This window comes from Chionomys nivalis, chromosome 23, assembly GCF_950005125.1.
Source record: "Chionomys nivalis chromosome 23, mChiNiv1.1, whole genome shotgun sequence".
Taxonomy (NCBI): domain Eukaryota; kingdom Metazoa; phylum Chordata; class Mammalia; order Rodentia; family Cricetidae; genus Chionomys; species Chionomys nivalis.
This window is the reverse complement of record NC_080108.1, coordinates 40,686,373-40,712,948: the sequence shown is the minus strand read 5'-3', so window position 1 is coordinate 40,712,948 and position 26,576 is coordinate 40,686,373. Positions and strand designations below refer to the sequence as shown.

Genomic DNA, 26,576 nt, shown 5'->3' with positions numbered 1-26,576 from the left:
GCCTGGTTTACAGAGAAAATTCCAGGACAAAGATATACAGAAAACCTGTCTCAAAAACCCAAAAGTTAAAAGTAAAAATAAAAAAATAGAGGCTAAAATAAAGCCACATAAAGATTTAGCCAGTGAGAGGATAGAGCGAATGGGCCAATCAGCTTATAATTTATGGAGACCTATGTGTGATTTTCTTTGGGGATAAACAGCTGGGGGTAAAGAACGGGACAAAAAACCAACAAGCAGGTCTGGCCGTTCATGTTACAATTGTTCTGCAAAGTGTTCAAATTACAAACCTAGAATTATTTGGAAATTTTATGAAATTTATGAAATTAAAACCTTTTCTCAGGTAATTGTATAAAAATCCATTTCTTTGCTCCCAAATTGCAAGGCAGGCAGGAATATGTCAGCATTGTTGCTTTGAGTTGTCTTTTCCAGACCCAAACTACATCTTCCATTATGTCAGTGCTGTACACTTAAATTTTTTGACTTTCCACAGTGTTCTCTGCCAGTTACACTGTAGTTCAGTCAAGTTAAATAAGACAACATGTCAAATCAAACATTTATCAAGTTTCCACTGGGAAAGTAAACTCTATTATAGAACAACATAAATCATAAGTGCAAAATAAGGAGTATGTATTTAAAGGAGGCAGAAGGGGAGACTGATTTTTTTCATTCCAGAGAAAGACAAGCAAAGTAAGAAATGCTAAGAATGTGCAGAATGGAGAGCTCAATTTCTTTCCTTTTGCTATTAACCAGCCTTTTGTGAGGTTCTACCCCTTGTCAGACCCCGAGTTCTGCTGGGCTATGCTAGGTAAATGAAGAGAAAACTTGTAGAACAGAAGTATTTAGTCTACCAATACAGAACTTTCAGTTCTTGCTGACCTGGCTCAGTGCACTTGAGTAAGAGTTAAGGATGATAAGAGAGTTTGGTGAAGGAAGTACCTTGCTGTCCAGAAGAAAGTATGTTACCTTTATTGCATACACAATGGGTCAACACCTGACAGGCCCTCTGGGTGGGGAAGAATAGTGCATTTCCTATTCTTACTTTTATACCCAACACTGGGTCTGCAGAGACAAAGTGACTCCCTGTGCAAACACTGTAAAGTTGTACCCGTAGATGTGCGTTAGAAGTTGAACAATTGTGGGAACTGAATCATTTCACCTGGGGGAAGAGTATAGGAGTTGAAAATTTTAAGAAGTATGTAAGGAATGTCCTGGCTTGTTTACATCCAAGGGATTGTTAGGGAAAATGTATTTTTGTGATCCTGAGACAACAGAGGCAGAATAAACGAAGGGAGCCATAGTTATAAACATGAATTGATAACAAAGATAAGCCTTGATATAAGGGAAATGGAAGCCATTCTTGTGCTGAACTGTGTTCTGGCCTTTTATGGATGGTAGAATTTCTGAGGAATGATATCACATAGGATGTATAGCTGAGGAGGTTTCTAAGTCAGTATTGATAATGTTTTCTCTTAAAATCACAGTAACATCTTGAAGGACAAACTTTCACCTGAGATGTCCACTGTCTTCTGTCCATCACTTCACAATGAAGCATCACTTCCAGGAGTCATATAATGTGGTTGCATTCTCAGCTCTCCTCTGATACTCTGACCTTAACTGTGGCCACTCAGTTCTCATGAGTCAAAAGAGGTAGGGACACTTTGTAGAATTTGGAGATCCCTAACTCTATAGTGTTAAGTTAATTACTTATAATCAAACTCTTTATGTATGTATTCACATACACACACACACGCAGCCACACACACATATATAATTGTATTTATGTATTTATGAATTTGTTTATAATTATAGTATGTATATGTCTTAGCCCATTCAACATATAAGAAATTAATAAGTCAATGACAGTTAAAAGTGGAATTAGCTTGTTTTTGAAAACCCTTAAGAGCAGGTTATCCATCAAGGTGCTAACAGATTAGGTGTTTAGCAAGAGCCATTGTCTTGTGCCATAGAGGACTTTTAGCTGTGTCTTCATGTCAAAATGAAGTTCTGACTTCTCTTTTGTAGACACCACTGAAGTCTAATGTGATATCAATGTAACTCTCCCAAATATCTGAAGATAATATATATTATCTTTAAAACTAGTAGAAAACTGCAGAAGGAAGTGTCTTAATAGTCACCTGTCCCCTTGTTGCCATTATCATAATGCCGCTAGCGGCTTCACTACAGGGAAATCAGACGTCAGCACCACCTAGATTCCTTTACAAGCATTGTAGAAAGCAGAATATGCCACAGTGAACCATAACTACAAAAGAGTTCAGGATGTGGCATGCCACTTAAAGGATGCTGGTCATTCCTTGTGAATGTGTGGTCATTATTTGAGGTTTAAGGCATTTGAAAGAGAAGACAAATTCAGAAGAGGCATCTTCTCTGGCCTAACTTTATCTTCCCAATTACATGACCTCCAGGAAGGGCACAATTCTCACAACCTTGCCCCAGATTTTCATCTTTCACGAAACAGAACTTATCAAAGGTGCAGAGAAAAGGGTCCAATCATCCACAATCAGTCTTCTCTCCTGAAACATCCACCCCCTGCTCTGTGATTAAGATGATATACAAGCTCACAAAACTTCAGATTTTGTGGGCATTAAGTGCTTTTGTTATGGTCCACTTGTGCTTGAGATATTGAATCTAACTTGTGTGCATGCATTTATTCCTGTCAATCTGTTGCCAGTTTATTTCTCTGATTAACCTACGAAATTCAGTAAAGAGCAAAGTCAGCTCTTGCCGTCAATTGTAATTTTGTACCTAAGATGGCCTGTGATACACCACATCTTTTATTACCTAACCTTTGTTTACTTTGCCACATCATCAGATATTATTTGAGTATGATAAAATGTCCTTAGAAATGCCACTGTAAGCAGGGCTTGAGTTCATAATGTGACACAGCAAGGTGAATGTTTACACACAGCATTGTCTTCAACAAGCTCATGCCCTTACTTCCTGACTCTCTCTAGATCTCAACACAAATGATTATTCTTGGAAGTAATTTTTATCTTACCATTGTTGCTGGAGGTCCTTCTGCTCCTCCAACCAATAGCCCCTGAGATACCAGCCCATTGGGGCGTGGTCTCTCTCCCTTTAAAAAAGCGGCCACTTCCATCCTGGCTCTCTCTTACTTCCTGCTCCGCTTCAGGCGACTAGACTCCCTTCCTGATTGCACAGAGGGCTGTTGTCTGGGACGGTGATCTGTAAGTTTTTTCCCCTTTAAATAAATAACCATTCTATTAATCATAATTCCAAACTAGTGTGGAATTGTTTGTGACTTACGCCTTCGCCTTCATACCATTGTGAAGCACAACACAGGAGGTTAAGTGGAATTTGAATTTCAAATAAATTATTATATTTATTCAAGTGTTTAGTGTGTCATGCAATGGTACCAATGTGTATATGCAACAGTTTTTAACTTGAAATTCAGATGTAAGTGACTATTGTATTAAACCTGGCATCCCATCCCCTTCTGTGTTATCATTCTTGGGCTCTGCCATCTCTGTAAGGTCTATGTCCATCTTTAGTGTGCCAGCTCACTTTCTGTACACAATGTTCTGATCAGTCTTCCTTGTTATACATCTGTCCCGACGATAGGGGTTGTACTGTGTTCTTTCATATATGGTGGTCTACACACCAGTAAAGGATCAACACTAATCTTTATCCTTAAATCAAAGGGGAGCTGCTGTTGATGTATTCGTACTCAGCCTCAGCTCTTATCTATCACATCTGACTTAACTCACATCGTTACATCACATGAGAACTCCTACATTCATAGGAGGAATTTAAAATTTCTTCATGTCTTCTTCCTGAGGAGAAAAGCCTAGATCTATTGTTCACTCTTTTGCCTCTTATTTGTGACTCTTCCAACCTGTGAGGATTTCAGAGCAGCTGGATGTCAGGAGACTTTAATCACTGGCTGCTAGTTTGGGGGGAAACCTTCTGTTGACTTATAATGACTGTTTTAAAAAAGTTATCCTTCAAAGATAGGCAAAGGAAGCAAAAGTTTGTCTCCCTTCAAAAGTCCCTCTCTTTCCTTGTGTGTGCATGTGTGTGTGTGTGTGTGTGTGAGTGAGAGAGAGAGAGAGAGAGAGAGAGAGAGAGAGAATGTGTTATTCTCCAGAAATTACTTCACATAGACAATATGGTTATTTTATAACTGCTGTTAGTTCATGTATGCAGCTGCCCTGTTGTGTGCAGGTGGTAATGTTTCCATATATTCACCCATAATCTGCAGCTTATAGTTTTTCTATCCACTTCTTTTACAATGAGCTCCAAAACTTAGAAAAAGATGTTCCATTTATGGGCTGAGCATTATGCAAATTCCTATACCATGTACCTTGGCCAGTTGTGGGTCTTTGTACTAAGCACCAAAAAAGTGAAGCTTCTCTAATGAGGGTTGAGAGATGCATTGATGTGTGGATCTAATGATAAGTCATTAACAGTCAGTAGCGAGTTTTTCATTAGGTCCTAGTATCTGTCTGTCCTCTGGTTTTTGGCTCAACATTGGTATCAAGGATAAATTTCATCTTGCGAAATGGGACTCAAACACACTGAGATAGTAGTTGTTTACACCCGTGATGTTTTGGTCACTATGCATCAATGGACACATATTACCAGGATGGTGGTTGTACTTTGCAGGGGTAAAATCAGAGTAAGCTTAATGACTACTTTTTCTCTTTTGCTATCATCCACACTCTAAAAGCTGTTCAGTAAGGACAGCTTCAAGGTCAGTCCCAGTTTGAAACCTCCACATTCTGTGACTCAGTATGTAGTATCTTCAGCAATGTCACCTTATAATCAAGTTATAAATGCTAACCTGGAGCATTGGCAATAGTCTTTAAAGTTGTGAGGCTCTGAGAATCACTGGCAACATCTCCCAAGATGTAACCCATTCCTGGAAATTGGACTTTTATTTTTCACTCTCTGGTGTCTAAAAATCATTTCCACCCATTACAGGGTAACTCCATTTTAACACTACAATTCTCTCTCTGTCTCTGACTCTCTCTCTTTCTCTCCCTTTCCCTCTTCCTCTCCCTAGTCAATTGTTATAGAAATATATTAAATAACAAATTGCTTGCTTAAGAACAAAGAAATCCCTCGCAAACAGATGTTGTTATTGGTGATAAAACTGGCTCCTTACACAGACTATTATATCACAAAGCCTAAAACTCTTGGTGGAGAGACTTAGAACACTCACATGAACATTACTATTATTACTTAACTTGTATTCATTCATTCATTCATTCATTCACTTTTGCATCCACTTTTTCTAGCTGACTACTTATCAGTACCAATTAGGCTAACCCTAAAACTCTGTGTAATTTAGAATGCAGTTTGTAGATGGTAAATGATGAGCTCTGCTCACCACTGGTTAAAAGACTAAAGGAAACAGTAGCTTGAGGCTGGCTTGGATGAAAGACCAGGCTCAGACAATAGTAGTAATATCTACTTTAAAAGAACAATTCTTCATTGTAAAATGTCATTTTCTAGGCACTTGAATGCCTTTCTTTAATCTAATACTTTGTCATAAAATGAGAATTTATCAAATTTCCTGGCTCTAACAACTCATTTTATTTTAGGAAACAATGTGTATGTGTAATAGTTTTATTTGTTGATGAGTTCAGTGTGTCCTTTCAATCTATACACAGTGTGTGCTGACCAGAAATAAACTTCTGTTAATAAAACTGTGTGTTCATGAAACAAAAACCTCTCCCTCCCTACCTCTCATCTCTTTTCTCTCTCCTATTCCCTTTCTCCTCTTCTTTCTCTCTTCTTTTTCTATCCCTCGTTATTCTTTACTGCCTAGTGATAAAATGCACCTGTTTCCTTTACCTACATCAAATAGAATTCCTAACAATTGATCTGGTTCCCCATCCATCAGACTGGTCTGAATCTGATAGCACATTTCCTTCACTGCAGTAGGAGATTCACCAGGCCTCAGGCAGTTGTCTTTCCTATATGAGAAGGCAGTTGCATTCATGTATGAGCCCTGTGGCAATAGCACTGAGTCAGAAAGGAAACAAGCTCTTTACATTTGTGACATCATTTTTCCTATAACTTCCCACAGCAATGTGTTTGCTATCTCAGTTTCGAACAAGAAAATGAGTGAAGCTTAAAATGCTGAGATTTCCTCCTTGGGAGCATGCATATAGCTCAGAAAGCAGACATTGGTGTGAGTTTATATCAGGATGACTTCAGAACCCAAATTCTTTCTCAGTGCATGGCAAAAATTCTGGGTCATTAGCTTTGCAGAGGGAAGAAGATGAGCCACAGTGCAGAGGAATCCCACTCAGCCCATAGCTGCGCCTTGCCTTCACAGCATCCCAAAGAACAGAGTTTTCCAAAAAACCTCAAAAAATGTTATTTTAATTCAATTTGATTTTTACTCAGTTTACACAGTGCTAGGTTCTTGGTGCTTTTTCAGCGCATGTAAATAGTTTACATGCAGAACTGTATTAATGGGAACTAATGATTCTCTGCAGGAAATATTGCTCTGTAAGCATGCCAGGAAACTATTAGTCTGCCTGGTGAGATGCTCATTTTATGATATATTGATAAAGGTATGCATTATAAAATATTTTCAAAGATATGATAGAGCAAAAATTTGCAATTGTATCATAGAACCTAAAGGAAAGCAAGCTTCCATGTGGTGGTTGCACATGTCTCCAATACCAGCACTTGGAAGGCAAAGACAGATGGATCTCTGTGAGTCTGAGGCTCACCTGGTCTACCAAAAGAGTTCCAAGACAACCAGAAAAACACAAAAAGATCTTGTGTCAAAACGAAAAAAAAAAAAAAGAAGAAAAGGAAAGATAAGTAAGATAACAGCATGTTCTGTTGAAAGTCATAAAAACTATCACAAGGAAAGGTAACATTCAGGAGGTAACTGAATGGTTGAATTGACAATCTGTTTTCAAGTCAAGCTCGAGTCCAGGCTTGTCATTCCTCTTATGCAGTGGAAAAATCTTGAATTATAAATGTTCTCTTGTCTATAAAGTGGCTTCATTTTCAATTTCTGTTTCATTTCCAGAAGATCGAACTGTTGAATTTACATGGTGGGCCATACTAATTCTCCATTGAAAACACAATGGGAAACAGTACTTCCCCCACCCCCACCCACATACACACAAACACACAAGCACACAAAGGATAAATAAGATAGCTTGGATGTGTTGTCAGAAAGTGTCTAAATTCATAATATCATGTTATAGACTGCAGAGGTGGAAAAGGAATCTGTAGGTGGATTCAGGATGAGCAGGGACAGAGGTTATGCATACATAGTCAGTTTAAAACAGAGAGGGTCTGGGGCTTATGGACAATATGCAGAATGAAATTATATAAGTCCATGTAAAGAGCCAATTTCAGCATCATTTGTTTTACATTATGGTGGGATCATAGTATACACATCGAATAACATGAAAGTCTTACATACTGAATGGAGCATAGCACACAGAGAGAATCCAGCAGCAGAGACATAGAGAAGGCAAGACTTGAAATGGTCTTGCATATTGTTGGATGCATTGCCAAACTCCAGCAGAGTTTGGAAAGCCTGGTACAATCCTAGTGGTTTTGCTGAATTGATAATAAAGGACAGGTTTCCATGAAAGTAAAGGAGACAAGAGCTTTCAGTGACAATAGGACACAGAGGAAACAGCACGGGAAGAGCTTCAGAGGCCACTGGGGCTCTCCCTAAGCACAAAGCTAAGGAACAATGTGGGTGTTAGAAGAGAAAGCAGAGCAAGGCCAAGAAAAAAGATCCTTGTGAACTCTGTCACCTTTTAATATCAGTGCATAAGTGACTTCAGGTGCCCTGCTGAGAAAAAGATACACAATTCATGAAGCCTTACACAGAGGTTTCCAGAGACCACTTTATTAGAAGGGTAGCAAAATTAGTCCTAAATGAATGGTTCCTTTTGCTGCATTTAAATGTCAGCCTCCAAAAGATCAACCTATCCAAAGAATGAAAAATAACTCATTTTCATCAAACATTCAAGAATGTTTACAGAGAGGAAAAACATTCAGCATCAATGATCATAAAATTTATGGTGGCCTTTGGCAAACAATTACTATTTTCAAAGAAACAAGGAGAGAAGGTTTAACAAACAGAAACAAACTGAGAAAAGGCATAGACTGATGATAGATTTTATTAATGACATCACATAATTGTTATTATTGAAAATGGAAATACATCTGTCAACATATTGTTTTAAGAGTCCAAGGAAAACCTGAACATGGTCATTAAAGAATATGGAAAATAATCCAAACAATCTAAATCAAACTTCTAGAGATGGAAAAATCAGCATCACCTGAGACAGAAATAAACAAACAAAAAGGATGAGATGGACAAAGTATCAACTTCTCTATAGAAGAGGGAATCATGGGAAGGCTTCCAGGAACTAACAAGGAAACACATTGATTTTGCTGGAAGTCTGGGACACAAAGCCCTCCATGCTCACTAAGTCCGCAGCCAGTACACTGTTGCAGTTTTCCTTTGACTAGTCCATTATAATATTTATTTTATTTTTAGTTTGTATGTATGTACATGGGTAGTATGTAGGCACTAAAGGAGGTCAGAAGGGGCATTTGGACCACTAGAAATGAAGATACAGTGGATGTAGCACACCATATTGTTTTTCTCTTTTGACATTTCCCATAAGACAGAACAAATTAGCAAGAGAATATGGACTCTCTGATCAGACTTCCAGCAGTCTCTGTCACTCACATTCAGAGCATTGCCCACTACTGCCTTTAAACTCTACTGTCATGATGTTCTAACTCATAGTTCAGCAGTAATGGGAGATAACATCATAAGAGACTTCTTTTCTGATTAATGTCATGAAAAATAATGTGACAGTTTTCAAATAACAAATAGCTTGCATTAACTTAACTGCTTGCAAGAAAAGGAAAGAAACTTAATGGTTGGTTATTTTACTCTTCAAGAAATTTATCACTTATTTTCATGACCTATATTTTGTATTTTGATTATTAATTGTGCGTATGTGTAATTGTGCTTTATACTGTTTAGTACTAGGTTGAATATTCTCTACATATTTATATGTGTATTCACACATATATTTGTAAATTAATAGACACACATATCAAAATTAACAATACAAAAAGTCCCTCAACTCCAGTCTGTCAATAAGAATGTTCAAGCATTGTGGTAGATAAATGTGGTTTACTGCATAGGAAATTTATATTTTACTTTCCACAGTATTGATTTATTTTGCACTGAATAAAGGTTTGTCTCTAAATGTAACACAAATCTAAGATGCGTGGCACGGATGTGAGTGAGAGTGGGACACACAGAATAGGAGGAAAATGTGTTCAGCATACAGACTGTCCCACGAAATTCCAATTTCTATTTGTGTTAAATCAGCTCAGTGGCATCCTCTGCACTCAGTTACTCTCATTTTCAAAACTTTAAAATTTAAAGGTCTTTTATCAAGGTATATTTTTCTTATAGGATCATTTGACACTCTTATGAATGTGAAATACCTAAGTCTTCAATTTAATTCTTTGACTTTCTTAGTAAAATTGTTTTTAAATATTTCTTTATTATTATTTGAGGTCTCATATTTGGAAAAGGACAATGATTTTTTTTTATAAATGCTCCATTTGATAAACTTGGCTCTTTTATTCTATATTCTTTTTTATGCTAACTTTAGCCCAAAATAATAAGTATTTGAATACATTTTTCTTTTTTTTGTATCCCTTCTTCCTGACCATCTCTTTAGGAAGGTTGAGTGTAACATTGGCATTAGTATTGTTAGTGTTTCTTATAGGTAAAGGTAACAGCAAATGCATCGTTAACATTTTCCTACCCAAATCTTTGGAAAACTGGCCAGACGTAGACTGCAATCAACGTCAGCCCATTTATTAAGGGGATATATTGAGAGCTGGATATTGGGTGACCTGTTACTTTGATCTACCTCAGCTGGAACTCTGGAAGACAAGAAGCAGATGGTAAAGTAGAAAGTTCTCCCCATGCATTAATTCAGGAGTAATTTGTGTCATCACAGTTAAAAAAAATTCTGAACTAGGAGTTAAAATAAGTGTGGACAATTGCTTTTACCATTGAATTGGCCTGGATCACTCAACCGAACGTACACACAAAATAAATGATGTATTTCACTTTTAAATTTCAGTGATTTTTAAACTTAGCACTCCACTCATCTCCATGATGAAAATTGTGCAGGGTTGGCCTACTTTAAATGATAAAATTTTAGTTTGGGAGTGCTACAAATTCAAATTTGATATTCAATAATGCAGTGTTACTGATATTCAAATAAGCATTACACAACCTTGTGCTGAGAAGTTATCTGAAAGAATTCATACTGTTGAAATTGAAAATCAAAATCTGTTAAAGAGTTATGATAAGTTAGCAGATAGAGTATCTCTCCAGGAAGGCAATCTCCACAATATCAAAATAATAACTTTGGATGAGAAGTTATCATTGCTCTATGTTTAACATACTTTTAATAAGAGAAAAAAATAAGTGTGAACATAGAATTTAGAGGATGTATTCAACACATTGTTTATTCTTAAAAGCAATCTGGAAGGTTGGGACTTTTGCTTGTGTGGAATGTTGTACCTGTGCCCAGCTTGTTTTTCTCTTCTTGTGACTTAGCCTTAGCCTTCCCACCTAGGTTGGTCTGCCACATCAGCGTCAACACGGTGGGTCCATTGCCATACGCAATTCCATGTGGCCAACATGCCAGAATATGAAGTGTTGAAGTTCCCTACAATCAAAATCCCTGAAGTCTAAAACCAGTATTTCTTTTAGATAGATCCTCAGCAGTTATGTAGGGCTACCCTCAAACTCACTAGATAGCTCTAGCAGGCTGGACCTCCCAATCTCTATGCTTCATACTCATCTTGTTGAAATTTTAGTCTTCATGAGATTTTTTTTAATTGATTTTAAAAGAGGATGTATTGGACATGTCTAAAACTCATGATAAGACATTGGTAATCACATTTTCACATGTGCGTTTTGTAAGGATGAACAATTGTATTAATGATTGTCACACAAGTATGACAACCACCAGCAGATAAACCACATTCATAATGAAATTAAACAAAAACTGAGTGAAATGACTGTGGTTTGTGACTGCATTGTGCTCTTTTTACATTTATTGTTAATTAGGTATATAGGGATGTTGTTCTTTTTGTGGATTTGTGCATGTAAATAAAGGCACATGAGCCCAGATACACTGAATCTCCTGGAGCTGGAGTGCCAGGTAGCTGTAATTCTCTCAAAGTAGGTTTAGGGAATCTGGATCCTCTCCAAGAGTAATACATACTCTTACCAACATAGCCATCTCTCTAATCTTGTAACTGATCTGGACTACTCTGATAGACAGTTGAAGTGCTGGGAAGGAATTTCTCAGGAATGACCTAGAAAACGTAGCATTCCAAAAGCAACGACCTCAGCAAAATGAATCCTTTACAATTAACAGTGTACATAAGGCTGTACCTTCCTTTCTAAAGAGGATTTAAGTATTTCTGTATATACAGAAATTCTGTACACATGGCAGTGTTGTGGCAATACATATAAGGAGTCAGAGGTTTTTAATAACTAAAAACAAAAAGAAATGTAAAAGGGAACCATTCATAATATGATGTATACAAATCCTGCCTGTAGAAAATGGAAAAAGAGAACCAAGGTTAGGCCATGTACTCCAGAAATTAAGAGTAATGTAAGAAAATAGGGGGAAGACAAAGAGTGTCTACCAAAGCAAAATAGATTCTAGGAACTCAAACATGAATTGCAATAAATATACAAGATAATAACAGAATACTCAAGAAAAGAGAAGCCCATGTTTGTATTTTCTAAACTACAAAAATCACTAAGATTGTCTGAAAATACACTGCAACATTTTACTTAGCAAATATCTGTTGCCATATTAAATCTGAACTATTTTTTATTTTTATAGTCATAAAAAAGTAATAAAAAAGTAGCTAATAAGCTAATATACAATAAAATGAAATTGTTAGATAGAATAAATACATAAGAAGTCAAGAATTGAAGGGATGACAATGAAAACAGAAAAAAATTAAAAACATTATTTACAAAACTTTGAAGTAACTGTATTTGGTAACATCAACATATTATAAATAACAGAAAAGCAATGAACCTAGACTTCTGAAAGTTTAGAAAACAAGACTGCTATACATATCAATCTTACAAGCTAACAAAAAGGAAAAATATGAAGAAATTTGAGTAAACAGAAGCAAATGGAAAGAAGTGTGACCACCAGAATCATTTTCTAATCCCCCATATAGAAGTATGTTTATATTTTTATAACAATCTATAATGTGCTGTGGATCTTCATTGGGAAAGAAGACATGACTTTAGCAGAAGCCAAGTAAAGACTTAACATATTTTGAGCAGGGATCTATACTATCCTAAAGGGTTACTGCCTGAAGCATGAGATGAAATGAAGATATTTATGCATCCTTATGATGACTTTGCTTTGATACATAATTTTATTACTGGACACCAAGCTCATGTTACTCTTCTTATCTATGGCTTTCAGAACTCCCTTGACCAGTCTAGTTCCACAAGGAGATATCCAGATTTTCCCACTCCTTCCATTGTTGAGTGTCCTCCAAAGATTGTTCCCTAGGGAAGAGGGTTTAAGTCTGATCAAGACCAAACACCTTCTTCAGACAAATATCACTTCTCAAGGGCAGAAAAGATAGGTCTCAGAAAAGGGCTGGATTTGAAAGAATGTAGACCTGATTTTGAACTTCAGAACCCACATTATATAAAGAATGAGTATGTGGCACACATTTGTGGTCACAGAGCTGGGGAGGCAGTGATAGGAGGATCAGGATTGTTGAGTGTTCAGCAAGCCTAGCTGATCCAGAAAGATTTCTCTCTCTCTCTCTCTCTCTCTCTCTCTCTCTCTCTCTCTGTCTCTCTCTCTCTCTCTCTCTCTCTCTCTCTGTCTCTCTCTCTTTCGTGTGTGTATGTGAGAAAGAGAGAGACAGAGAAAGAGACAGACACACGAGAGAGGGGGGAGGGAATAGGGCGAAGGAGAGAGGGAGAGAGATAATCAAATATCCAAGTACTACATAGAAAATCTAAAGTTACAGTGACTAACCCTATAACATTTAGAGACAAATTTGCTCATATTATAGATGCTATTATTTGTATTTTCATAATGTCAATTCCTTTAGGAAAAATATTGATAATGGAGCTGGAAAGATAGCTTAGCATTTAAGAGCCCTTATTCCTTTACTATAAGACCTGATTCAATTTTTAGCATTTATATGGTTCATAGCCATCTTTAAATGCAGTTCCAAGAGATTCAGAAATCTCTTCAGAATTATGTGAGCATTGTGTAGATATGCATGAAGGCAAACATCCACACATATCAAATAAAATTTATGTAAAAAATTAAGTGATCAATTGGTAGTGGCAGGCATGATGTTCCCTTCTTACTATATATGGTAGAATTCTCCTTTGTATGATTGCATACAGTAGATTTTGCCAAAGTATAGTGTCAAACTAGAAAATTCAAGGTACTTTCCTTATGACATAATCAAATTTTGTGTTAAAATTATTTTATCTCTCCCTGCATTTTTTGGCCTAGAAAAATATTAGTTTCATATCCTCTCTCTGATTGTAGATGTATACGTAACTTTAATGTACACGTAACCATGAACCATTTTTCATCTAAAAGTTCAAAGATTCGTGAAACATGGCCTCATTAACTGCCCAATTGATCATATTTTTATCATATCCTTTTATTTTTTTTTATTTTTTTTACTATTTTTTTATTAAATTAATTTATTTAATTATTAAAGATTTCTGCCTCTTCCCCGCCACCACCTCCCATTCCCTCCCCCTCCCCCAATCAAGTCTTCCTTCCTCCTCAGCCCAAAGAGCAAGCAGGTTTCTCTGCCCTGTGGTAGGTCCAAGGACCACCCATCTCCATCCAGGTCTATTAAGGTGAGCATCCAAACTACCTGGGCTCCCACAAAGCCATTACGTGCAATAGGATCAAGAACCCATTGCCATTGTTCTTCAGTTCTCAGTCGTCCTCATTGTCCATTATGTTCAGCGAGACCGGTTATGTCCCATGCTTTTTCAGACCCCGGCCAGCTGGCCTTGGTGAGTTCCCGAAAAGAGGAACATGGGATGTACTCACTCATATTTGGTTTCTAGCCATATCATATCCTTTTATAATCTCTCTGATGTGAGGAGATAATTGAAGCTAGGTGACTTGAATGACTTTTCCAAGGTCAAGATCCAAGCTATAAAGGCAATGCAGACAAGATAATGAATATGCTGCATTTACTGATGATGTCAAACCCTTTCATGGATGGTGATAAGGTCGAGCCCCTGTCTGATGCCTGAACAGGCATGGATACAAACAGAAAGATGAACTGTAGCACGACTGATAAAAACTCAGAGACTGATACTGGGGTTCAACCTGATGTCAGAAAAGCAAAACAGCTCAATGGGGTCTACGTCGTGGGCAATCACCACCAGCTGAGCCTTCTTGTTCTCTACCAAAGTGGTGACTGTATTGACGCCCGCTCGAAGGACAGGTGGTCTCTTAGTTGGGACATCCCCTTTGCCGGCAGCTTTCTTCTCAGCACGGGCCAGCAGCCTCTGCTTCTTTTCCTGCTTGGTCTCTGGCCTGTACTTGTGGGCAAGTTTAAGCAACTGGGTAGCTGTTTGCCGGTCCAGGACCTGGGTGAACTGGTTAATGGCAGGAGGAACTTTGAGGCGCTTATAGAGGATGGCCCTCTGCCGCTGCAGCCTGATGTAGCGGGGCCATTTGACGAAGCGTGTGAGATCTCTCTTGGGCTGGATGTCCTGCCCAATGCCGAAGTTCTTAGGCCTCTTCTCAAAGGATTCACCACCTTCTTCGCCTCCTGCTTCTTCACGACGGCGGGGGCCGGGGCCACCTTCTTCCCCTTGGCCTTCTTTCCCTTGGGCATCTTGCCGGGCTTGAGCTGGTGGTCTTCCTGCCTGCCCTGTGTCGCAAGATGGGGGTCCCCTACTGCATCATCAAGGGAAAGGCCAGGCTGGGACGGCTGGTCCACAGGAAGACGTGCACCACTGTTGCCTTCACACAGGTTAACTCGGAAGACAAGGGTGCTCTGGCCAAGCTGGTGGAAGCTATTAGGACCAATTACAACTACAGATATGATGAGATCCGCCGCCACTGGGGAGGCAACGTCCTGGGTCCTAAATCTGTGGCTCGAATTGCCAAGCTGGAAAAGGCAAAGGCCAAAGAACTCGCCACTAAACTGGGTTAAATGTACTGCTGAGTTTTCTGTACATAAATATAATTATAAAACTTCCAAAAAAAAAAAAAGAAAAGCAAAACAGTCAGCCACGGACACTTCCTTCCACCTCGGTCCAAAACGACAATCCTAATTTTGGACTGAGGTAGAGGGAACAGCCAGAAGCTGACAGTTTTACTTTGCTGACCTTTAGATTGAACCCCAATATCTGTCTCTGGGTTTTTATTAATTGTCCTACAACAAACCGTGAAGGTATCCTTAAAAAGCCAAGATATAAATCCAATCGAATATTTCAGAAAGATATAAAAAACAAAAGCCCTTATCAAAACTACAGATATATGTGTTATAATTTTTTGTGAAATTGTTCTTTTCATGTATGTTACTTACTAGGATTCAGTGAGCACACAGACAATGTCCTGGACAGATACAGCTCTGTTGTTTTAGTAGAAACCATCCTAGTGCCCCAGGCTCTCCCCCAGGTCTTCAGCCTTAAGCACTTACTGCAAATGAAGTAGAGAAATAAGCACAAGGCAGCCTGAGAATTTTCTGTGAATGAAGTGAAGGGAGGCCCCAGATAGGGTTATATAGAGGATGCACCATCCACTCCTCTCCCACTGCCCTGCTAGTCAAGTCCTGCTCTTCACCAGGACAGCCCTGGCCTGGGAATGTAGAAGGGGGCGCTACCAATGGGAAAACTCAGCTTACCTAGTTTGTAAAAAAACAACATAGAAGGACCAGCTGGGCTGTCACCTCTTCCCTGTGGGAACTCATTTTCCCAGCCACATCTGTCTGGTACTCTGGATAATCCAAGTCTCATCCACTGGAGCTAATTACAGCTAAGAGTCTGTCTCTGACGAAAAAGTGATGCTGTGTCAGACACCCAGCGATCTTTGGGAAATTCCTGGGAGCCTCTGCACCTATTCTGTGCCTTGGGAGGCTCCACAGAGGACAAGGTGCTGTTGTACAAATTAAGCATGCATAGAAAAGTGCTCTGAGAACATGAATTAAATCAGGCAGATGATTTCCAACATGCTGGGAAAACAAGTTCAACCACAAGGCAACCAGCACTGATCACACTCAAATATAGAAAAACACCCTTGAACTCTGTCAGTCCTGTGTTAGGAGATGAAACAAGACCCTCAGCCCTTACAGGATGTAAAGTGATGATGTGAGTAACTGCTAGTGCATCATATAAAAACACTAACTGTGAACTTGCATCTTCATGATATCCTTAAAATGAGAAGGGAACTGAGAGAAACCAGAAACCTAACAACATATCATACTGTTTTCATAAACTGAAAAGACAACAGATAACAAGTGTGTCTGCACCACTACCAGGATCAGAAAATGTAAGTTCAAGCTTGTACAAGACAGGTACAAAAATTATTTCTCAATAAGCTCTTTAAGAACCATGAAGGTTCAAAATAAAAATGATGGAAGAACTATTTCAAAATATGATCATACATATATACATATAAAATCCAAATGAATTATTGTGTTTATATGTATAAGTTATTATTGATTCATATTAAATTATATACAAACTTTCTGTGGTGATCTCCTTTCTCTCTTTATCTGTCTTCCTAAAGGGTGAATATAAAGATAAATAGAACCATACACATAGAGATAAAATAACCAAATACTTTGAATGGGTACTTGGAAATCCAAAATTAACTAAAATTAATTATGTAAATATAAAAATAATACACAGGCAGTTTAATTGGATTTTGTATCACTGAGTGCAGATTCTAAATTAAATTTATCTCTAGCTAAAATTCATCAACTGACCAAATACCATGGACTTAGTTAATTTTTACCCTAAAAAAAGTTATGCCTTCGTAACTACCATTAATACTCTGCCCATAATATCAGAAAGGTGGTTTAATATTTGTTAGAAATGAACTATGTATTTCTACTGTTGTCTTACAGATCTCATCATGTCATGCCCCATGTCATACCCTGCCTCCACGCTGACCCTGGTCTGAAGTTTAGCCCAGCTTATGAGTTCACAGTCACAACCCTGCCCTAAACACAATCTTCAGACAGAACCACAGTACCATACCCCACACCCCAGGACAGTCTGAGGAGCCCTGCTCCTGCCCCAGCTTGCTGTGTCCACATCAGACACACAAAGAACAAAAAGTACACATAACTCAATCTCTTCACAAAACACAAACAATATGAAAGGTCAAAACAGGATGTCTCTGCCCCCAAACCCACCTGTCCTCTAGAAATGGTCTGCAGTGAGAATTATGTAGTTAAAATACCAGGACACAGATCTTTCAAAGTACTATCGTACACTAAATCAAATTAATAAGTAAATTTTTAAAAGACACAAATAAGAGAATAAATTAAAGAGAATAAATGCCCAACTGATATCCAGGAAAACACAAATATAAGGCTGAAAGAAAAAACAAAACAACAACAAAAAAAAACCCGGCAATCCAGGATTTGAAAACCAAACAGTGAAGAGAGCTAAGTCTGAAATGAAGATGGAATGGAAAACTCAATGTCCCAGTAACAGAACTCCAGGAAACACCTTACAAGTAGAGGATAGAACACCATGTTACAAAGTAGAGGAATTAGACCACACAAGTAAATATGAAAAAATTCAAATACTAGAAAGAAGTATGCAGGAATTTTTGGGCGTTATGAAAATATAAAATACTTAAATTATAAGCATTGCTAAGGGAGTAGTCCAGGTCAATGGCATAGACCAGATCAAAAAAAAATATGGAAGAAAACTTTCCCGAATTAAAGAAAGACATGCCCGTACACAGAATACCAAATAGACAAGATGAAAATAAGAAACTCCCCAAGTTGTACTATATGCATAACACTAAATATATATAACATAAAAAGAATATTGAAAACTACAGGAGAAAAAACACAAGCCACAAGTAAAAGAAAGAGCTCATCAGAAAACCAACTGATTTCTCACATAAATCTTTGGAAGCCAGAAGAGCCTGAAGCAGTGTACTTCAAATTCTAAAACACAATGCCAACCTAGACTCCTATGCCCAGCAAAACTACCTACCATAGTTGATGTCAATAGGAGACACTTCTATGATACAAACGATTAAATGAATTCATGTGCAACAAGCCAGCCCTGTAGAGAATGCTGGAAGCAAGAATTTGGTGTAAGAGACAAATAAATATAGGCTAGAGACTGTGGAAAGAAATCAAAGCAAAAACTGCAGAAACAAAAACTGTCTAGGCACACAAGCTACAAAAAATGCCTGAAATCAGCACACAATTTTCAATAATAGCTTTAAATATTAGTGGCCTTGAATTCTTAATCAAGAGATATAGGCTAGTTGAATGGATTAAGAAACAAAATATATCATTCTGTTGCCTAAAAGAAACTCAGATCTAAAGGAAAAACACCTTCTCAAAGTGAAAGGATGAAAAAATATTCCAAGCAAATAGGACCAGGATGCAATCAGCATTGCTAGCCTCGTATCTGAGAAAAAAGTATTTTAAACTAGAATAAATGAAAGGAGATAAAGTTGGACAGTACATGCCAATCAAGAAAATAGTTAATCAAGAAAACGTTTTGTACTTTTTAATTTAAAAACTATCTTTTTTCATTTTACATACCAAAACCAGTTCCCACTCCCTCCCTTCCTACCATATCCTTCTCTTTCCCACACCCCACACCATCCACTCCTCAGAGAGAGTAAGGCGCATTAATTTGAGGAAAGACCAAGGTCCTCCCTACTATATCGAGGCTGAGCAAGGTATTCCTCCAAAGAGAACAGGTTCTAAAAAGCCAGTACAAACAGTAGGGATAAATCCTGCTGACAGAGTCAGCGGCCCCCTCCAGTCTGCCCAAGCCATACAACTGTCATCCACATTCTAAGGTCCTAGTTGGTTTTATGCTGGTTCCTTCCATGTCCTGCCAGAGATGGTGAGCTCCTATATCTCAGGTAAACTGTTTTAGTGGGTATCCCCACCATCTTCTTCACCTCTTTGCTCATATTCTCACTCTTTCCATTATTTGACTGGACTTCAGGAGCTCTGCCCAGTGCTCAGTTGTGGCTCTCTGACTCTGCTTCCATCAGTTGCTGGATTAAGGTTTTATGGTGTCATTTAAAATAGTTATCAATCTGACTACAGGGCGAGGCTAGTTCAGGCAGTCTCCAATACTGCTTAGGGTCTTAGCTGTCTTTTGAATTCCTGGGAATTTCCCTAGTGCCAGCTTTCTCGCCTGTCCCATAATGGCTCCATCAATCAAGATATCTCTTTCCTTGCTCTCCCTCCCTGTCCTTTCCCCATCTCAACCATTTTGTTTCTTCATATTCTCCTTCTTGCTCCCCTTCTTTCTTCCTCCCCGCACTCGTGCCCTCCCTTCTCCTTCACTCCCACGTTCCCAATTTTCTCAAGCGATCTTGTCTATTTCTCCTTCCCAGGGTGATCTATGTATGTTTCTCTTAAGGTTCGTCTTGTTATGTAACCTCTCTGGGGCCATGGACTACACGCTGGTTATCTTACATCTTATATCCACTTATGAGGTAGTACATACCATGATTACCTTGAATAAAGCCTGTGTTACCTCACTCAGGATTTTTTTCTAGTTCAATCCATTTGCATCCAAATTTCCAGATGTCATTGTTTTTGTTTTTGTTTTTTACCACTGTGTAGTACTCCATTTTGGTTGAGGGGCTTCTAGGCGTTTTCCATGTTTTGGCTATTATACATACTGCTGATATGAACATAGATGAACAAATGTCTGTAGTATGTTTGAGCATATATCTTTGGATATATGTCCAAGAGTGGTAATGTCCTTTTCTCTGAGTGCTTCCCTGAGGCTGTTATTGTCAGGTAGATGGAGACCAAAGCCACACTTATTCCAGTTCCTGTGGAAATGGAGGCATGGTGAAGAGGTGGGAAAAAGTCAGACAGAAGGACCATCGACCGCGTGGACCACTCTGTTATCCAGCAGTGTGATCCCAATGGTAGAGCCAACTAAGGTCCCTGGAAGTTGAATTGGTCTGCAGACCCAGGGAGGAAACCCAAAGACAGGCTGAGCCATTCAGAGCCAAGCCAGCCTGTAGCTCTTCACCCCTCCCCCATCCCGGCCACCCTCCGACCGGAAGTACTAGACACACCTCTAACATCCAATTCCTGATGTAAACAGGAATATGGTCAGGGAATCCTCGCCAGTGACTGTTCAGCACATGGCCTTCAGCATCTGGAAGACGTGGAGCGGAGCCACATCAGACTCAGCAAGACCACCATGATCCTGGGGAAACATAGGCCAAGCTTAGTGACACATGAGAGCCTCCATGAGCTGGGCCAGCTAGGCCACCGAGCTGAAATCCCATACAGACACGCAGGAGTTTTCAGAACAGCAGATGGGGGCCAGAGGGGTCCTGAAGCAGGCTTATCTGCAAGTAGTGTGAGCTCAAACCCTGACCCTCGACTTCTCTCTTGAACACATGGGGTCGAAGACAGCACCTGCAGCCATTGCAGCCTTGCACAGCTCCTCTGTTCCCAGCACCTTCTTCGGGTAAAGGGCCGGCTTCTGCAGTGTCTCTGACTCCAGTCCTGTGGCGGTCCAGACAGAGTCCAACCTCACAGACTGCCACAGTTCCTGCAGCTTGAAAAAAGGTGAGCAATGGGCCCAAGCTGCACAGCGCCTCCTACTGTTCAGCTGTTTCCATGCAGGGTCCCTGCAGGTCCCACACAGACAGCTCCACCATAAGGGCTGGGTCCAGAAGGACGGTTTATAGTTGATCAATTGGCTGGTACTGAGCGCTTAGTGTGCACAGAGCAGTGTGATAGGCGTAGGGATAGTATGGTGAAAGCGGCACCCAGAGAACCGTGCCTGGCATACTGGGTTTTAGTAAATGCCTGTTGGGTGAGGGGTTTCAGGATTGCATGTAATTATCTCTTCTGCCGAGGGTGACTAAACAACTTTTTCTTTCATGCGCAGACACATTCCTTGGCCCTGGGATGCATAAATTTAGGCCTAAAGGGGAGCTGACCTCATCATTGCACGCACATGCCATTGTGGCCAACTGCTCTTGGTTCCATACTTAATGGGGTTTTGTATTAAACATGTGCATTTCCCTGGCGGTTTTTTCCCAGTAGGCAGGGGGCGTGGCATAATGACACAGTTTAATGTTGCCATTCCCAGGTAGTGTGGCTGGCTGATAGTGGCACCTGTTTTTGCAGATGGGTGGACACACACAATGATCAGAGATGAACTCAGCAAGTCAGCTTGGCTTGTGTGATGAGAATGGTAAATGTCTGACCCGCCACCATGAGACAAGCGTCACTGCCACCCGTGCAGAGTGGACCTGAGGATGTAGTCCAGGAATGCGCGTGCAGAAGGTAGAGAACCAGGAGGGGCATTTTGGATTTGTGCAGAGGCACTCTGGGAGATGATTTCTCCCATAATGCTTTGTTTGGGCATTTTTAGCCTTGCAGGTTCTTTGCTTATATATGATGTTTCCATGTATGTGTTTTCATGGGTTTTGTGTGTGTCTCTTTGTGTATGTTTTTATGCTTTATTTTTATTGTTGGTTTGTTTTGTTTAATTTGGTTAGATTTTTTTTCCAATATGACTCTTTGTGTGTGTGGGGGGGGGGCTTGGATTGAATAGGTAGGTAAATGGAGAGGATCAGGGGGAAGATGAGAGAGGAGAAACCAGGACTGGATTATAGGGTATAAAAATTACTTTCAGTAAAAATAGATATATGGGATGAAGAGTCTCCATTCTTAGAAAACATTGTCCATTGCTGAGAGTTTAGAGCATCTATTCAGTACTCAGCCTGTCTTCTTTCTTCCCTGCACTGGGCACAGATATCCTGGATCTGCTGGTCCTCCTTGCTTCTCACCACCTACAATGTGAACCTCTGGCCAGTCACCAGGGTCCAGACCTCAGGACTAAACCCTGGGGTGAATTTGCAGTTCTGGCCCTCCAGGCTGCAGACATGGCTTTCCATGTTGAATGTGGCATCTGTCACAAATGAGGATCATAGTGCAGGAAGCTGCTGGTGACTGTGAAGAGCCAGGGCAGGTCGTGGGGAATGAGTTTGGCTCCAGGAACAGACATTACAGGATGCATGTGCATCTATCTGGTCCAGCACCTGCTTCCCAGGGCAGAACATCCAGATGCTTGCTTGCAGAATTCCATAACATTTCCTCAGGATTTTTGCAGAACTATGGCCATGATGTACCTGTAGGTCCTGTCTCTTCAGTTTCTCATGGGGCTGATGGACTTGCATGGGTGGAGGTGGTGGCTCCAGGATCCAGCTCCTATTGCTCAAAGCCCCTAATCCTACTAACAGGAGGTGGATCCCGATGTTGTGCAGCACTATGCTAGCATAAGAGCTGTTATCTCTATGAGATCAGCTGTGTTTGTAAGAGTGTATCTCCTCAGCCCGCAGATGGTTCTAATCCTTCATAGAAGTAAGGGCAAGGAAGGTTCATTGGACTCTCCCAGGAGTCACTCTACCTGGCCATTTCCATACGATTCTGCCCTAATCACACATAGCCTGAACTCCAGAAGATACCAGAGGGTGAGATTGAATGAGCTGAGGGAGGTTAATAAAGTGTTCTAAAGACACACTTAGGCACTCAAATATTTACACACTTTTTCAAATACATTAACATGGCCACAGATAATCTCTCTCTCTCTCTCTCTCTCTCTCTCTCTCTCTCTCTCTCTCTCTCTCTCTCTCGTAGTTGGCTAGTGTTTTGTCAAGATGACATAAGGTAGAACATTTGGGAAGGGGAAATACCTTAGTCATATTGGCCTATGGCCAAACCTGTAGTACATTTTTTCATTGATGATTAATGCCAAGAGTGCCCAGCTGACTATGGGCAGTACCAAACCTGGACAGTTGGTCCTGGATGGAATAATAGACCAGGTTGAGCAAGCCATGGGAAACAAGCCAGTAAGTAACACTTCTCCATGGGCTATGAATCAGTTCCTGCCTCTGTGCTCCTACCTTGAGTCCATCCCTCACTTCCCCAGAAGATGGAGCATAACCTACAAGTTAAAGTAAACCCTTTCCTCCCCAAGTTGATTTTGGTCATGTACTTTATCACAGGAATGGAGACCTTAGCTAAGGCTCCCATCTTTCCACATTCTTTCTTCCTTAGAAATACACACTGTTCTACTCTCATAGGCTCACATAACTTACACATCATATACTCACAATTACTCCCATTTTTCATGGAATTATATTCTGACAATATTGAAAGCTCACACCCCATCACATATAAATGAACATACTGTCTTGTTCGTGCCTGTAAGAGTATGATTTAGTGTACATGGGTTTGAGTGTAGGATTGTGGTTTCTGGGTATGTGCTTGAAAGTATAATAGAATGGTGTGTGCCTTTAATCATTTGACACAGAAATGACTACAGACATGTGACATTGCCATGTATACACACAATCACAGTCCTACCTTTACACATTCTTCATACATTATTGCACATACTTACACACTCTGTGCTAGTTAGTTTTGTCAGCTTAATGCAAACCTAGACATTAACTGAAAAAAGAAATCTCAATGGAGGAGCTGTCTCCGTCAGTTTGGACTGTGGGCACATCTGTGAGGCATTTTCTTAGTTACTGTCAGGGAAGGAGGGACCAACCCACTGTGCACGGTGCTGTTCTTAGGCACACGGGCCTGGTATATGTAAGAAAGGTAGCTGAGCACACCAGGAGAAACGAGCCAAAAGAAGCAAGCCAGTGATCTCCTTTTCTCCATGGTTTCTGCTTCCAGGTCCTGCTTTGTGTTCCTCCCTTGGCTTCCCTCACTGGCGGATTAACCTGTGAGCTGAAACAAACACTTCCTTTCCATGTTGCTTTGGTATTGATGTCTATCACTGCAACACAATATGAATTAGTCATGATGATACATACTTTCACACTACAAAACACACACTCAATATACGTACTGCCACTGACGCTCGTGTGAACTCAGCCACACATGCATACTCTTCCCTCAAGCAGTCACACATTCATACTTCATTCTGGGCTCATAAACACACATTCTTGCATGGGGTCACAAACTCCTTACATTTTGCACAGCTACTGCACTGACACTTTCACTCAGCATACTTATGCACTTGTCCATTGTACACTGTCACTTCTGTGCACTACTTCACTCACACACAGGCACATGTGCGTGCACACACACACACACACCATTCCATTATACCACCAAGCACATACCAAGAGAAACACCATTCTATACTCAAATCCTTGTACATCAAGTCATACTCCTATTATAGGCATGAAAAATACAGGCATATAAGCACACACATCATGACACTGAAATGTGCTATTGTACTTACCCACATCATGCTCATACACATATGGTCTCATGCTGTCTTAAAATCTCTGACTCTGAAATATCCCTAAGCCATTAATGCTCTTAACCATAGCCCTAATTCTAAACCAAACCCTAATAGTATGCCTAACCCTAACCATATCCCTATCCTTCCTTCAAGATGCACTAGGGTAATAGTGACACAAAGCTTGTGGGAATAACCAACCAATCTGATTGGATTTAAGGCCCAATCCATGAGATGAACCATCCCTGACATTGCTTGGGGCTAAGAACCTTAGACTGGTTAGCCCTGGGACCTGGGAAAAGAAAATACTACTGTTCTGCCAATGGAAAATAGTAACAAAAATACTCCTAATGGCATTCTGTTATCTTGTAGATCAGTGTCTTGCTCGGTTGTCACAAACTTTCTTCTGTAGTGATGGAAACAATAAAGAGACCCACAGTCAGACAATTTGCAGATAATTAGAGACATTGAACACTTAGTCCTAAATGGGATGTCTCCATCAAATCTCTCCCCTCAGGCCTTAGAAAACCTGCAGAAGAGGAGGCAGAATGAGTGTAAGAGCCAGAGAGGATGGAGGACACTGGAAAGCAACAGTGTCTTCCGTACACAGTAGAATCAGTGGAGATACGAACCCAAAGAGACTGTGGCATCAAACAAAGGGCCTGCATGGGTCAGGGTCAGATGGGGTCCCAGGGCTGTGTGTGAGTGACTGCATCGACATGTGTTTCTTCTACTTTTTCTTCTTACATGTTTTGGCTTCTTGGTTTGTACTGTATCTTATTTTGTTTTATTGTATTGCTATTTTTAGATGCCTGTTTGTAGTGTTATGAGAGAAACACAGGGTGTAATTTGGGTGGGATAAGAGGACATGTGGGCCATCTCCCGTCACAGCTATGAAATGGCACTTGTTCCCTCCAGAGTTCTTATCTCAGACTGAGCCTTTAAATCTCATCAGCACCGAAATCTCACAGAATTTTGGCCAAATTGCTGTGACGGACAGTTTCTTTCTGGACCCAAATAAAGCCACTGCTTGTGCTGCTTTCCTTGACAAGGTGACTACTACATTTTGATTCACAAAATTTCTGAGAGGAACAACAAACAGCAAAGGGCAGCAAAACCCCCAAAACTCTGTGCTATAAGAATTCTAATTTATTCTCATTTAGTTTTTAGATGTTTATTTACATTATAAGACATAAAATGAGATACTCTCAACCAGTGACCTATAAATTTTTTGAAGTGAGTCTGTGGTGTTATAATTTTCCTTAGGAGGACTGATCTAAAAATACTACGAGTATAGACAGTACCTTCCTCATTTTCTAGGTTAGACCTACTGTTGGCTTAAGAAACACCATGACCTCCTACCAGAAAGGCTACAGAGATCCACAAATTCCCCACCAAGCTATTCCTATGTTCTAGAAGAAATTGGAATCAGAAATGGATAAGGTAAATATATTTACATTTTTTCAAAACATAAATACTAAAAATTTTTATATTCTGTCTATCAACATAGCAAATCCATTATATATGTCCATGTATGTGTTTTGTGTTTGTGTATAATTTTAAAGAAAACTTGGTTTTAGAAAGCATATAAGAACTGAGATGTGTGGACTTTTAAGAGAGCCAGTTAAGTAGTAGGTGAGCTACACCCCCTTGTCAGCTTTTTATCTGTAGCATAAAAAATGGTAAATTCTCAAAGTCTATTTCATTCCACTAACATCAGCTTAAGGAACAAAGCCATGAGTTCTTCCTTTAGAAATCCCTTCTGTGTTTGCTCCGTCTGCATTCCTTATTCCAGGATATGACAAGATAGGAGGAATTCTGTACTGGCCAGGAAACTAACACCCAAGACACACATACAAGCAACTAACTGGTCATTCTTCATTGATGTACTGTAACACGATTAATAAAAACCCAGTGACAGATATTGGGGAAGGGGTTTCAACCTGGAGGTCAGCAAAGCAAAACAGCCAGCCATTGTGTCTTA

At 39.7% G+C, this 26,576-nt stretch overlaps 1 protein-coding gene and 1 long non-coding RNA gene across 2 annotated transcripts; both read left to right on the top strand.

Moving 5' to 3' along the window:
• The first annotated feature begins 14,979 nt into the window (after positions 1-14,979).
• Positions 14,980-15,326, top strand: LOC130865458 (60S ribosomal protein L7a-like). The gene has a single exon (XM_057756519.1). It carries the CDS (start codon positions 15,013-15,015, stop codon positions 15,283-15,285), a length of 273 nt encoding a protein of 90 aa, XP_057612502.1. The 5' UTR covers positions 14,980-15,012; the 3' UTR covers positions 15,286-15,326.
• A 5,464-nt stretch (positions 15,327-20,790) lies between these two features.
• On the top strand, positions 20,791-26,029 carry LOC130865025 (uncharacterized). The gene is made up of 3 exons (XR_009056054.1): positions 20,791-20,886; positions 21,454-21,612; positions 25,913-26,029. It is a non-coding gene; the product is annotated as an uncharacterized LOC130865025 (long non-coding RNA).
• Positions 26,030-26,576: the final 547 nt, after the last annotated feature.

Bases quoted from the DNA above. Each gene is read 5' to 3' on its own strand.
- LOC130865458 (XM_057756519.1), top strand. From the start codon at position 15,013: ATGGGGGTCCCCTACTGCATCATCAAGGGAAAGGCCAGGCTGGGACGG.